At 37.7% G+C, this 14,668-nt stretch overlaps 1 protein-coding gene across 2 annotated transcripts in view; it reads right to left on the bottom strand.

The window, feature by feature from the left end:
- Positions 1-5,315: 5,315 nt before the first annotated feature.
- Positions 5,316-14,668, bottom strand: part of ITGB8 (integrin subunit beta 8) — a 49,120-nt gene continuing 39,767 nt past the window's right edge. The window contains exons 12-15 of one of the 2 annotated variants that reach the window (XM_074537071.1): positions 14,278-14,381; positions 13,030-13,193; positions 5,712-5,837; positions 5,316-5,472 (exon numbers count right to left, since the gene is read on the bottom strand). In XM_074537071.1, the coding sequence (XP_074393172.1) occupies positions 5,386-5,472; positions 5,712-5,837; positions 13,030-13,193; positions 14,278-14,381 (481 nt within the window). In that variant the 3' untranslated portion in view covers positions 5,316-5,385. Of the gene's footprint in view, positions 5,473-5,711; positions 5,838-7,347; positions 12,937-13,029; positions 13,194-14,277; positions 14,382-14,668 lie in introns of those variants that run through there. The other variant, XM_074537060.1, reaches the window with a different exon arrangement.

Genomic DNA, 14,668 nt, shown 5'->3' with positions numbered 1-14,668 from the left:
TTGAACTCAGGCAGTCTTGGTGTTGTGACTGCTTCCCTCGGGAGCCCGTTCCAGTGCTCAACCACCCTCTGGGTGAAGAACCTTTTCCTGATATCCAACCTAAACCTCCCTGACACTACTTCAGGACATTTCCTTGAGCCCTGTCACTGATCACCACAGGGAAGAGATCAGTGCCTGACCCTCCTCCCCTCATGAAGCTGTAGCTGCAAAGAGGTTTCCCCTCAATGTCCTCCAGGCTGAAAAGACCAAATGACCTCAACTGCTCCTCATATGTCTTCTCCTCCAGAACCTTCATCATCCTTGTGGCCTTCCTTTGGGCACTCTAACAGCTTCATGCCCTTATTGTATTGTGGTGCCCAAAATTGCACACAGGACTTGAGGTGAGGTGTCCCCAGCTCAGAGCAGAGCAGGACAATCCCCTCCCTTGCCCAGCTGGTGATGCTGTGCCTGATGCATCCCAGGACATATGTGGCCCTCCTGGCGGCCAGGGCACTATGGGAGGCTAATGAAAAAGGAGCAGTTGGCAACAGATACTTCTTCAGGAAGAGATGCTGTAGCTGTCCAAAAAGGCGAAAAGAATGAGGAGCACTAGAAGGACCTTTCCTGCAGGGAGAAAGGGAGAGTCATGTAAGTATTGCCTCTGTGGAAAAGCCAGCATATCTGTGCATGGATGTCAGAGTCAGATAGCTGACCCAGAGGGAAGTGGGCTAATGGAGACATTCATTGAGGATGCATTGCAGTTGCTGAATATTTTGTACCAAGAAAAGCTGTTCACTTCTGCTGGCAGAAGTTGGCTGGCAGGTGAGATCAGGAATGTCATATTGAGAAGTGAAAGGAAGTATGACTCCAGTAATAGGTTTCTCTTAACTGGATTGTGCATGCTCTCTCTTAATGCAAATGCCCTTCTGGAATTAGGATGTCCAGCAGGAAGGGAAGAGGAGCAAAATGCTCTGATACTGCACACGGTTCAGACATATAGGCAAACATACAATTTGCCTACAAAGTGCAAGGCTGGTTAACCTTAGAGGTAGTGGGTTGCAGTGAGTAGAATTTAGGTAACCGTCAATTACGTATAGAAGAGAGAAGGTAGGAAATTCTGGAGGAAAATATTTCCATGCTGGAAAAAAAAAGCTGGAGACCAGGCTTCTGTGAAGCCTTTACTACAGCCTGTGCTGAACAGGAGACAGAAGTAGAAAGGCAGAGCTGTAATACTGGAGGGTGTATCTGGTGGAGATTTCTGCTTCACCAGGAATGATGTTATGTGCTGAAAAAACAGAATTATGAATGAGAGAGAAAAAGAGAGAGAGGGGGAGAGAGACAGAGATCCTTCTTGAGCCAAAAGGGAACTGAACTTCTAGCACTTATATGCAAGAGAGATGTCAGGAATCATCTTTCTTTCATTCAATGGTTTCAGAGGTAAACAGGAAAGTACGCTATAATTCAGTATAAGACCTCTGTTAAGCAGAAAGACATGAAAATTCTGTATCAATTGAAGTCATAAAAAGTGTTATAAAATGAAAAAGAAGAAACATCAGTATGTCCCTAGTAAACAGGTGGATTGTGTACATTCTGAATTTTGAAAACAGCTCTACTCCTTCATCCTTAACGAAAGAAATGAGAATGTCAGTGATAGGAAAGGAGCTGAAAAGTGCTGCAAAGATGATCAAGGATAAGGACAGGCTTTGGTATAAATGACTCTGTATGTTTGGACTTACAGTCTGGGAAAGGTGACCTGGTGACACATGACAAGTCTCCCAGAGAAGAGTGGCTGGGGTTCAATGTCCCCTCTATTTGCTTGGGAGCATAGTTCCTGCATTCCAAATGCTGCATTCAAAATCAGAGGAAGCTCTTCTTCGTACAGTGCTTCCAGACTTGGTGGCTGACTCTTTTTTCTTTTAAATTTTTTCTTTAAAGTAAGCTCAATGGCACATACCTGAAAGTGAGGGTTACTGATTTACCAAAGGAATTAGATGTGGGAAATGCTGAAAAATTGAGGCTAGGGGACCTCATGGAAGTAATACACAATTAGAGTGTGCTTATGCTTCTCATGGCAGCTTGGCTGCACTGCTGGAGACAGATACACCATGCTAGAGGGACTCCAGGTTTGAAAAAGACCCTGGCTATTCTCATGGAGTACTGATATAAAAAGTAAGGACTCTTGTTGGAACACGGTTCTGGTGCTGTGGGAGCACTTGTCACTTCCATATCACTAAGGTAAGGAGGGCACAGCATCATTCTTCTTCCTTGTCAATACTGTAAATTAATCCTATTTTGATGATCTCTCGGGAGGCACCAGGGGAAATAAAGTATCTAAAAATATCATTCCAAGGGGGATCTCAAAAATACTCAAGAAAAAGAGAGTTCTTCAGAAAAGTCCCTCACATGATAACCTTTAGAATTAGTAAAATTTCAGGTATGTTATACTGCTGACTTCAGGGCAGCTGTGTATAAATTTACTACACATTTTATACCCAATAAAACTTCAATAGCCCAGGTGCTGTAATCATAGAAAACTTACAATACTGTCCTCTTTGCCAAAGCTTGCTGAAGAATAGCAATTCCCTTATTTCATAAGTTCAAAGGACAACTGCAGATTTGCTGGCAAGCACTTGCATTGACCTAAGGAAGAAGGAGGAACCAAGCACTGACCAAGTAAGGGAATAAAATTTGGCAAGGTAAAAACACTTGAATTCTATAGGAATACGGGCACCAAATGTATCAAATCACTTAAATAATAGCATTTAGACTGGGTAATACACTTTACTTTGAGATATTTCAAGTGATGCTGAGAGACATTTGTTAATTTTCCTTCCTCACATAAATTAAAAAAAAAAAAAAAGAAAAAAAGAGAAAAAAGTAACTGAGTACAATAACGCACTTGACAAAAAGTCAGCTAATTAGACAAGCAAAGTTCTTTGTTAGTACAGGAAATAACAGTAAATTATGCATTGCATTATTTTCAGATAGTTTAAGTCCAAACTACCTTTTGTTTTTGGTGGATAAAAAGGGGAAAAATAGAAAACATAAGAATACTCCACAATATTTGCTAGCAGAAATTCTTGGTAATCCAAGAGAGAACATCAGCTAAGACAATAAATAAAGCCTTTCATATTTTGGATCACCAAACAAGTTCTGTAAAAGGTTGTGTTTTTTTAAAAGAAGGGATATAACATACTACATTAACATTCCTAAACTGCTCTATATCTGATATCAAAGGTGATCTTATGGATTTGATATTTAAAGCTGCTCAGCATGTTCACTTCTAAAAGAGTCTTCAACTGAACCACAAGGGCCCAGCAACTTCACAGAAGTGAACCTTGGACAGAACTGTTGAAACCAGAGTTTGTTTGGTTTTGGGTCTGGAAATTAATCTACTTGGTTTTCATTTTAGACAGCATGAAACACTTTTAGTCTGTCGCACAATAATAAATCTTTCTTCTGAGAATGACACTTTTTGGATTTGCAAAATGATCTGACACATTATCTTTTCTTTCTTTGGGCCAAATTATTCTTTTTAAAAAAATCAAAGGAGTGAGGAAAAAACTTCTGCTTTCAAAGGCATGAGATAAAAACTGGCAAAGGAATCATTAATTTATTATTTTTGACATTGTGATTAGGACCTATTTGTGAACCAAAAATCCCTGGGTAAGGTGCTGTGTCTTAGGTTTAATGTGCTAGGCAGCATCCAAAAAGGATAAAAGAAAAAAATAAATAAAGACACCAGGGAACACTTCAAGTCACAGTTTCCACACGATAGCAGTTAGCCATTAACAGAAACAGGAATTGTAATAGGAAGATCCTGCTATGCATATGAAATTAGGGGAGGAATCCCATTTTAAGCACATACAAAAAAGGTGTGTGAAACTATGCCTGCATATAGACCAACAGGCTGCTTAGCAATCAGAGATGGACTTCTTGATGCTGAGGAAAAGTTAATTTGGATGAAATATGCAGACAGACACACATAAACATGCATAAACACACACACACACACACACACACACACACACACACACACAAAGTTATACAGAAAGAAATACTTACAAATGAAAAAAATCTGTTATCAGAATGGGGATATTAGAGGAGAAATATGTCTCTGGGCTTTGTATGGTGCAAACACCCTGCAGTCATTCAAGGCTTATAGCAGGAGAATTCCTGTGAGTGTCTATGGGCTGGCTAGTACACCAAGAAATAGCCCCAGCTTCTTAACTCTGGAAAGGAGCAGGGGAATGGTACTGCATCTGACCAAGTTGAGAGATGCTCTCTCTTTAGCTTTGCACCACAGACTTTAACTTGTTGTTTTCTGCCCAAAAGTAAAGAAAGCTTTCCTTATCAGCTGTTTCCTGATGACTCACTCTGATCCTGTGTCTGCAAATTTCAAAGAAGACACAGGTAGAGCTCCATTTAGATCTAGAGAGATACACAAGAAGAGGAGAAAAGAAGCTGAGAAAGACAGGAAGTATTGTGGTTGTTCCCCCACAGGAACTTGTGTGCAGCTGCAAAATGATTTAAGGAAAGAAGCCAACCATAAACACTCCTGAAGACAAGGACAATCTAAAGAACACCATGATTAAGGTGTGTAAGTCTTTGAAATTCCTGCTTTGTCTAGAGCAGAATAAAGCAAAAGTGTGTTCAAAAATTTTATGAAAAATCCATCCAGTCATGCCCCCATCTCCTCAGCAGGCCACACATCTTACAGCCTCAGTGATGCTTTCAGACTGCCTGTGGCAAGGCTATGGTCAAAGCCCAAAATATCAGAAGGGGGTCTGTGAGAAGGCTTCTCCTGTGAGCAGTTTTGAGAGCAGAGAAATACCACTCAGAGACAGGTCCTGGGCTCTCCAGATTGCTCAGGCATAAACAAGAGGCTTAGGATGAGGCTTAGAGCCCCAAAAGGAGGACTTGGCAAGCTGCAGAGTTGAAAGAAATACATCACAAGTGCTGATTTCAATAAACATATGTGACATAACTTGGCATTATTATGCTTTTGTGGTTAATAATTTAGCTTTATCTGCTTGCATACACATCATCTTTATTAAACAGTAACTGCCCTTCATGAATCATGAAGTTCAAGGCCAAGAAAATAATCAGAGACCATGCTATGCTATGTGCTGAGGGGAGAGAATGGTTTACAAAATATAAGGAAAATTCTGCTTTCTGCCACCCACCACAGTCCCTGGAATGAGGAACCAGATGATAATGTTGGGGCTTCTTGAGTACTAATAAATCAGACTGGCAGCCTGCTTTATATGAATTCTGTACAGTCCAACCCAACTTGGACTATTCCAAGACTCCCAAGCAGAAGATGAGCAGCCAGGAGAACTGACAGCACCTGTACTCTAATCACAGCTTCAGACCACTTGAGTTTCTGTAAAACTAGATTTTTATTTACTTTATACGATACATTAAACTGCTTGCTTTTAAACCCAGGGTAGCAGGAATGCATTTCCAAGGTTCTTGTCTTTGTTGCAGAACCTGAAAGCAAAAGAAACCACCCATTTGTCAGATTAACTTCTTACTAGTCAAAATCAGTCTGTTAATAAAGTTTGTATTCTTAATTCTAATAATCATCTTTTGGTTATTATCAGGCATGTTCAGATGCTCACTCAAACCAACTCTCCTAATGCCATTTTCTCTGAATATTGTATCAAATTCTGCAGCTACCATGAAAGGAATCATGCAGGCAGAGAAATTCTATAACAGAATACACGTACATGACTGGTGTCAAAAAAGTGGCTGAAATCAGGATCTCTTTCCTCCTCCAGCTTTAGAGACTGTAATTTAGGTTTCTTTTCTCTTTGGAGAGTCTGGGCAGCAAGCCTTTTCCTTGGCAATGGCATCTGCAAGAAAATAGCACTTGCATTAGGTTAGAGACACATTTAGGTCCTGTTGTACTCTTGCTGACAACTGTGTATATGTGGGTAAAAATTGGCTAAATACAATGCCAGTGTCACAAACCCTGTTCTGGCCTGGATATTTAAAGGTATATAGCTATGAATTAGTTACTGGATTACACAACATAGGAAAGAAGAGGGGAAGAAAGATTTATACAGAGCACTTACCATCATTTCAGTAACATACAGGATATGCCAACACTGCTTGGTGCCAGGATCACTGGCTATGGGAGACTTAAGGGTTAACAAAACCTCAAAATGGAGGCTTATAGCTCTGGCTCAAGTTATATGCTCGAATTCATCTTAAATTCAGATCTAGGTTTATGTTCACTCTGAGTAATGATAACATGAATGTTTTCCCCATAAAGAGCTTTCAAGGAAAATATGTATTTCTGTTTATGAGACTTGCTCCTTCTGCTTGCTCTGGGTGTCAGTGAAGGTTGATTATGGCATCTGTGAAAGGAAATTTCGCAGACATAGTCTCACCATGCATATATTAAGATGATGTTCCTTGCTTTGATAAAAGAAGCAAAAAAGATTTACAGATTTTTCCTGTGATAATTACTTCTTTTTTTCTTACAGTTTTGACTTTTTCTTAGTGTTTCTCTTTTATTGGACACTAAGCTACATGATGATTGAGAACACATCAGTTGTCACTTGATTCTCTCTCACTCCTAAAGCAAAAACTGGATCATGTTAGCAGCATGGATGAGCAGTTTTATTAGTGATGTCTGGCAAGTGTTTTAGTGCCACAGATATCTCTTACTGAGGCATCATGGCAAATTTTAAATTTGCCATGTCCTTATCCAAGGCATATCTGAATCCTTTTCAAGAACAATTTCATGCTGCTGTGCAAGGCAAATGCTGTGACTGATTCTGCACAAGGAGAGAATGAGAGAACCTTCCCCACCAGTGACATGTTTTCACCTGTACTCATGAAGCGACCCAAGTGTGCAGTGAGTGGCATAGATGAGGCATCTGCAGAGATTTACCCATTTCCAGAAATCTAGCTCCTCTACCACTCAACAGGGCAAGGGAAAGGAGAAGCTATCACAACCATGTATCAATCTAGAGATTATATTTGCACAGGAAGTATCTTGTCTTCTACAAAATAGCACCTCCTAGTGCTTTCAGGTTTAGATGGGTTGGGCAAGGTAAACCCTTGGTGGTGGGCAGCTGCACCTCCAAACTGATAAATAGTTTTTTGCTCCTTCCCATCTTCTCAAAATTCATCCTGAATGTGCATCTACTCATTTGCCTACATCTGATAAAAAAGTATTCTTTGTATTTTATCTCCTTGGACATGGTATTGTTCAATTTTAAAATAACCACAATCATATCTTCCCTTTGCAGATATCAGTACACCTCAGTAAATGTGCTTTATACTTTTAAAAGCAGGTGAACATCTCTTTCTTGTCACAGATATATTTAATGTCAAAAATATGAAAAATCCATATGGATTAAATATTGATTTTATTTTTTAGAGAGCAAGTACAATGATGTTGCATTAAAATAATGCTATGTCATAGTTGTTACAGCTCTGATAGAAAAATAAACATCTCAATATGTTACAGTGTAACTCATTAATAAATATCACAATAAAAGTTAGTAGTCAACTGAAATTAATAAAACAGCTATAAAAGTATGCTATTTTAAATAATAAAATATTCAATATATTTCCAGATGAACAAAAGTAGTGATTTAAAAGTATCATTCAAAATGTAAAAGGAGCAGTAAGAAGTTATCAAATTTAAAACCTCTTCCCTTACTAAAATTCTCTATGCATAAAATCTAGACACACATTATTTATTTCTCTATATTTATTTGTTACAAAAGGTAGTATATGTTAAATAGAAAGTTTAAGACCGTAGTATTATTAATAGCTGTCACACAATTGCTAAGTAAGACACTTGAAAGTAGCATTATTTTTGAAGCAGTAGTAGCTAAGAGTGAAGATGCCAGCACAGTGAATTCATCCAACACTAATGCATCTGCAAAAGACTAATTTTTCAGATCCCTTCAAAATATAACGGAAACAGCCCAAATACAATATAGGTATCAGGATGAAATGTTAGAATTTAACAGAAGTAATTATTTTAACAAATGCCACACACTTTAAGTTTTTTTTAATAGGTACCTTTTTTTAAAGCATGTTCAGAAAAGGAAACAAAGAGAATATGAAATTCAGACCAGCAGAAAGCCTAAGAATCTAGAAATTTAAGGTTTTTTCTTCCCCCCTCAACCCCTCCCCTCAGATATGCCAACCATTCTGAGCTGCCTTGCTCCCAGTGAAACCCCACTGATCTGGCATGCTAGGAAGTTTCATTCCTGTTGGTTAACTTTAACATTTTTCCCCCCTCTCCAAGAATTTCAGTCCTGTGTAAGAGCCAACAGATACTTGTGCATCAGAGGAGTCTCGAGATCAGAACTAAAAATTAGTGTTTTTCTTAAGTATTGCTACATTTCTGCTTTCCCCTCTGTTGCAAAATGGTAGCCAGGACATTGTCACCAGGCGTCACTCACAGTCGGGACAGAGCAGGAGTCACCCAGCACTGACTCAGCACAAATGCCTCTGTGAGAAGTGCCCTTTACAGCCACTGCTCACATTCCTTAAGGCTGGCTGGTGGAGATCCAGGGGCTGGTGGGAAGTCAGCGGGCAGGTGCCCAAACGCTCCCCAGGAGCTTTAATGGAGGTCTGCAGCATCCACGTGTACAGGCTGTCCCTTGCTGGGCTGTGTGCAGGCATTTTTGATGAGTAAAGATGCAAAAAGGCTGCAGCCTTAGGGCTCAGACTGCATACAATGCAGTCCCAGTCTGCATTGTGCGCCGTGCCTGCAGTGCAAACCTAGGGCACCACCACTGCCTAGCCAACCCACTCTGGAGAGGCTTCCTGCCCTGACAAAAGGCAAAGTGAGATCTCAGAGCACCATTTCTGCAGGGATGCTGTGGGGAGCCCCAGCACTGTCCCTCTTCAAGTCTCCACACAGGCAGCCATGCCCTTGCATGTCTCTGCCCTGGGCATCACCAGACTCTATGCCTACTTTAGGACAGAGTGTTGCTTGAAGCTGTTTCACACATTCACTCACATGGCTTGCAAAACACGCACACTAAGCAGGAAATAAATATTATATATGATCATACCGGTAAAATAATATTTTTCCATTGCAGTCAGAAGAATGCTTTACATAGCAGGTTTTCATGGCATCGTAGAGAGGAAAAAATAAATCCAGTTGTAAATAATAGCTAAAATGTAAACTATGCCCATACGAACATCCTTCCTTTTTAAGGTTCATTTTTAACCTTGCAAATGTAAGGGAATTTCAGCTGGGCACAATGAAAATTCCTTGCATACCATGTGCACGTTTTCTGGATGAAGCAGCTATTTTCCCACACACTTCTGCAGCAATCTTATTAGTGTAGTCATGATTCTTGGAAAGAACTATTTCATAGCATTTTTTCATTTTATAGTACTCAAAAAACTCTGAAGTAAAATACATACTTTTTAATTACATAAACATGCAATTTCTGAAGTGTCAGGCAAATAACAGGTCAAAGGTTAAAAAAGGGGACTAGAATATGAAAAGTATACATAGGGATTTTAACAGTAACAAATATGCTGTGAAAAGTCATGCACATTCTTCATTTGTGGGACCAAATCTAAGAACAATTCCCCAAACTAATGATGAGAAGCAGCAGTATCTGCTGGTATATTTTTGGATATAAGCACGCAGTAGAATTATTTGACTTCTTTCTAAATTTTTTTGAAGAAGTCCAGCACAAAAAGTGTTATTTGAAAACTTTGGAACACTCTGTTCTGAGGTTAGTTATTTTTCCCCCTATTTTTATGAACATCTTTGACGCACAATACATTGAAAACTAATATGAGCTAATTTGTCTTTAATATCTCCCATATTAAGCACTATAGGAAGCACAGTCCTCCTGCAATCACTGAAGAAATTCCTTGTGAATTAAAGGCTGCTTTCTCATTTAAGGTCATGTGCTGAGCGAACACAGCTCCCTAAATAGTGAGGCTTTTGTTGAGCTATTCATCTCCTGCAGCAGCTCTTCTGAAAAACATGGTCAAAGGCAGAGGGAAACAAGTACCAAGCAAAGCCAGAGTTTCTCATGGATAGATTCCATCCCTAGAAACAAAGCCTCCTCCCAAGAATCCTGCTCTGTATAAGCTCCCCACGGGCCTTCTAAAAGCCTTGACCTGTCACATTAGCAGCAGCTTATTCTCTTTCACCAGTCTCTTCTACAATACAGCAAAAGCATGAGGGAGATGCAAGAAAGCCTTTTTTCTTTCTTTTTTTTTTTTTTTGTTAATATATATACATTTTTTTAATATCAGGACAGCAAGCAGCTTACAGTGCAATTTGTCCTGTGAGCCTGCTCTTTTTGACCAGAGCATTTTAAACATTCAGGCAGGTGTCTGATAAGGAAATACTGGCCATGCCCCTTCACAGGCAGCAGTCCAATGCCAAGTGCTACAGAAGAAAAGCAGTAGCAGCATGATGTGATGTGTCTGGAAGATGGATATTACAGCTCAAGTCTTTCCTCCACCGAGAACCCACTTCCATTGTCCCTTACCCACAAAACTGAACTCCCTCTAACAGTGAAAAGTAATTTCTAATGAAAAAAATATATTTATCAGTTCAATAAATGCTTTAGTACATGCTTTAAAGGCCATTATGGGGTGAAAATAGATTCTGAGGAATCTTTTTTTTAAGGGTTTATCACACTGTTTAAAGAACATAATTAACCTCTTTTTTATATACTTAGATATACTTCACTAAGCATTTTTAAAATTTAAGAGATTTTTTCCACTCACAAATTGCCATGAATTGTGACAAGGGTAACAGCAGGTCAACCTTTATAAATCTTTTATCTTTATCCCACCAAAACCAGTTGTTTGAAATATTTTAATTTACACAGGAGGAGAACAGTCCTATACACTTTAAAAGAAAATGAGAGTTTAAGGTGTAGTATTAGACTACAGAATTAATCTATGACTAAGGTTCTACAATTAAGCTAACACTAAAGTCAGGGTCAGCGTAAAGAAATACTCCTTTTGTTAAATGAGATAATTTTACCTGTGTGGTAGAAAGCTCAGGACCTACTTCAGAGACTGCTTTAAAAACATTTAATAGTCCAATTTACACATTAAAAAAAAAAATCCCTAAGCTTTTATGACTAATGAAAGGTCCATTGTCTGTGTATTATTTTTCTTAATCCCGCTTGATCTATTACCCAAGAAACTTAACACTCATAAAACACTCATCATTTTTCTACACCCTGCCTTCCTTTCAATCCTCACAGTGCTCAGGTTTCAGTGGGAATTTACAGAAGAAATACAGAATAGGAAATACAAGTAATTTCTAAAGACTGCACATAAGGAAGTCCTGCTTTGTTTCTGTAACCCTTATCTATGACAAATAGTGACAGTATTTAGTATTAGTAATAAATGTTAGTGAAATTATACAGTCTTCTGAGATGATTTTTCTTTTTAAAACCAGCAAGGTTTTAGTGCATTAGAGGTTGATCAGATTTTCATAGGGTTTCAGCAGCATACAGGTAGTAAATCAGACTGACACTTCCAGCAAGCATATAACAATAATGTGTTCTACCACTCTAGCTGGTTTCAGGGATAAAAAAAAGATGCTTCTGCTTGACTTTTTAGCTCCCATTCTGCTCTTAGATAAGATTATATTGGTTCCGCCATGTTTGGAAGAGTTTTGCACATTTCTGGAATGCAGAATCCGATCCATATTTATAAAGTCAATTATTGTGTTTTGAGAAAAATACTCTTATTTTCCTCACTTTCTTCTAGTTTGCAGGTTCTTTTCTCCATCACACACTGGACACACTTCTCAATGCACAGTCACAAAAAAGTGAAGTAGTTACAAAAATCTTAGAAAACCTAATGTCATCAACTAATTTACATAGAGAAAAAGAGCACATGTAAAATCAGACTTATGCCTGACATCATATAAAAAGATCCAAGTCCTTATTTGGCAAAACACTGACATGTAGCTAGCAAACCAAACACAGCTCTGATGTAATTTATCTATTTGCAATGGATTTGATGCTGTTGACTCTAAAGGCGTAGTCTGCTGGCAGTGATCATCATGTAGACCATGCTGTTGGATAAAGGAAGTCTCATTTTCTGTAGCCACTCAGTTTCCAAACACCTTACGTTTTGTATAAAATTGGGGCATTATATTTAAACAAGTAAAACAGCTTAAAATTACTCTTTATCAGATATAAATTATCGTTAAATGACATCATCCATTCAAAACCCCCTATAAATATATAATTTATCTGTGTATGCATGCATATGTGTATGTATACACACACAACATACACCTATACCATGAACTAAACACTTAATCCCGTCATTTTTATGAGGAAAAGATGAGAGGAAAAAGCAGACAAATTAGTGGAATCTGTCAACTGAGAGAACTATAAAAGTACCATTTACTCTATTAAAGAGCATTTTAATAGTTTCATCTATTGCTATAATATACAGCAATGTTAATACTCCAGTCACAGCTTTTGTCCATTCCCACAGAGCACATCAGTACCAGCTACATGTAGAGTGAGATCAGTGCTTTGTCAGACCAGTTTGTATCTACATTCTAGGCCATAACTAAATAAATTAGAATATGCTAAAGTGCTACATCAACACTAATGTTTCTGAACAGTAGTAATGCACATTTCTCTTTCAAAAAAAATTTTAAAAAATACAGCAGCTATAGTTCCAAACATAATCACATAATGTGAATATGTTTACATGTCAATTTGTTACAGTATTCAACAAAATGCACAACACAAAACCATATGGCAACAGTCAAGACTCCCACAGAGTACAAAAGGTAATTTCTTAAAAGTCGAGCATGATGGAAATAGACATTTGCAGTCTTCAGAATTCACACTTGAAAGTTTCGTTTAATCGCAACTTGCTGATGTCGATATTTATTTCCTCTGGTTTGTCACGTCTGTATGTTACTGTTCTTGTACAAACTGTAGGCAAAAACATCTTATCCTTGAAGGAGAAGATACAATTTTTATCAGCAATTAGCTAACTTTTATAAGCAAGAAAAAGATTACTGAAGATGATGGCTCTGAAATCAATTACCTTCTTTGTCGTAGATACTCTGTAATCAGATGAAGATTTAACTTTATTGCTACTCCCCTGCAGAATTATCTGCCTGATGATAAGGACAACAAGCAACCCGATCAGAAAGGTAACTATAAAGATTATGGAAAAGACTCTAAAGTAGTTCCGTCCAGAGAAACAATCTGCAATGAAAGGAAAACACAGGGGTAAAGCCTAATTTATGGAACAGGCACATCCCTCTAACACAGGCATCTCCACCACTACTTAGTAATGCTGCACAAATGTAATACAAGCCTGATAGAAATTAAAGGAAAATAAATTAAGGGAAATTAAGAGGAAAAGTTGTCATATGCAAGCTTTTAAAGTTGGGCATATCAAGAAAGGCAATTCAGATCAAGATCCATGGTAGAAACAGAATTTAGGTTTCATTGTATTTGCCCACCATAAATTCTCTGTAGACTAGTGAGTTTATAGCTGAAGTAGAGAGGATGAAATATTAGAGATGTTTGGGGCTGAGAGAATTTAATCTTCACAAGACAACAGTGAAGATCACTGGTAAAATGTGAAAGAAAATATGTTTTATTGAATCCTTGTCCAGTGCTCTCCTCACTGATAGACTAATACAGTAAGCTTTCCTTAATACTAAAGTTATGAAAAAAGTATTCACAATAAGTTTTCACATTGATGAACTGTAATATAAAAAGATTTATATATATATTAAGGTATAACAAAAGGTAACCATTTACCTGCATTTTAATTGCTGCATGGAGTGATTAAACTTGGAGAGATTTTATTTTAAAAGATTTTGTTCTTCCACAGACCTCATAACTGCAGTTTTTTATACTTGAAAGGAACTTTTAAACATTACTGAACTTGAGGTAAGCATTCTACTTCTTTCTTTCCTGTTTCTGGTAATGTCAAATACTATAAGCATGGTCAATGTAATAAAACATACAGATGCCATAACAAATTTTTATAAATATTTCTTTAAGCATCACTCAGGCAGGATTCATCATTATTAGACATGACTTCTTGAGGATCTGGGAAAACTGAACTTAGCAATGCTTGACAATCTTATTTCCTGTTATTATTTATCTTTCACTTTCCCTAAAGCTATGAATGATTTTTCTCTTTTTCCTGTTTTCTTTCTTTGCTATTGCAATAATGTGATATACTTCTGCAAGACATTCTAACACTGACAAATTAAATTACTAATCACAGAAGATTTTAATCTCTTATTAAAATTACCTAGAAAATGCCACTTACCTGAAGTATTATCAATATAATGCAGTAGGTAAGTGCATGAGGTTGTGCACTGGTCAAGTATGACTTGAGATGCATTATTAGAATGATAGCACTGAACACAGTTCCTGTAAAATAATAATTTAAAAATTAATAATTTCATATTTAATATTTTTTAAAAATTTAATAATAATTCCTGTAAATTATAATTGAAAACCTATGTCTTTCTCTGCCTTCCCCTTTAAGAGATTGTATCAACAGGCTGATGTATTGCTTGCACATAATGCTTTCCTGTTGTTAGCAAAAACATTACGACATTTATTTATTTTTTTCTGAAATGTGATGCCTCTCTCAGCATTTTATCCCCCTGATGCTTCTCAGAACCAACTAGTCAGAAGTTGCAAACTAAAACATG

This window comes from Zonotrichia albicollis, chromosome 1 (genome assembly GCF_047830755.1).
Source record: "Zonotrichia albicollis isolate bZonAlb1 chromosome 1, bZonAlb1.hap1, whole genome shotgun sequence".
NCBI classification, from domain to species: Eukaryota; Metazoa; Chordata; class Aves; order Passeriformes; family Passerellidae; genus Zonotrichia; species Zonotrichia albicollis.
The sequence above is the reverse complement of the archived record's forward strand: the minus strand, read 5'-3'. Positions and strand labels throughout refer to the sequence as shown.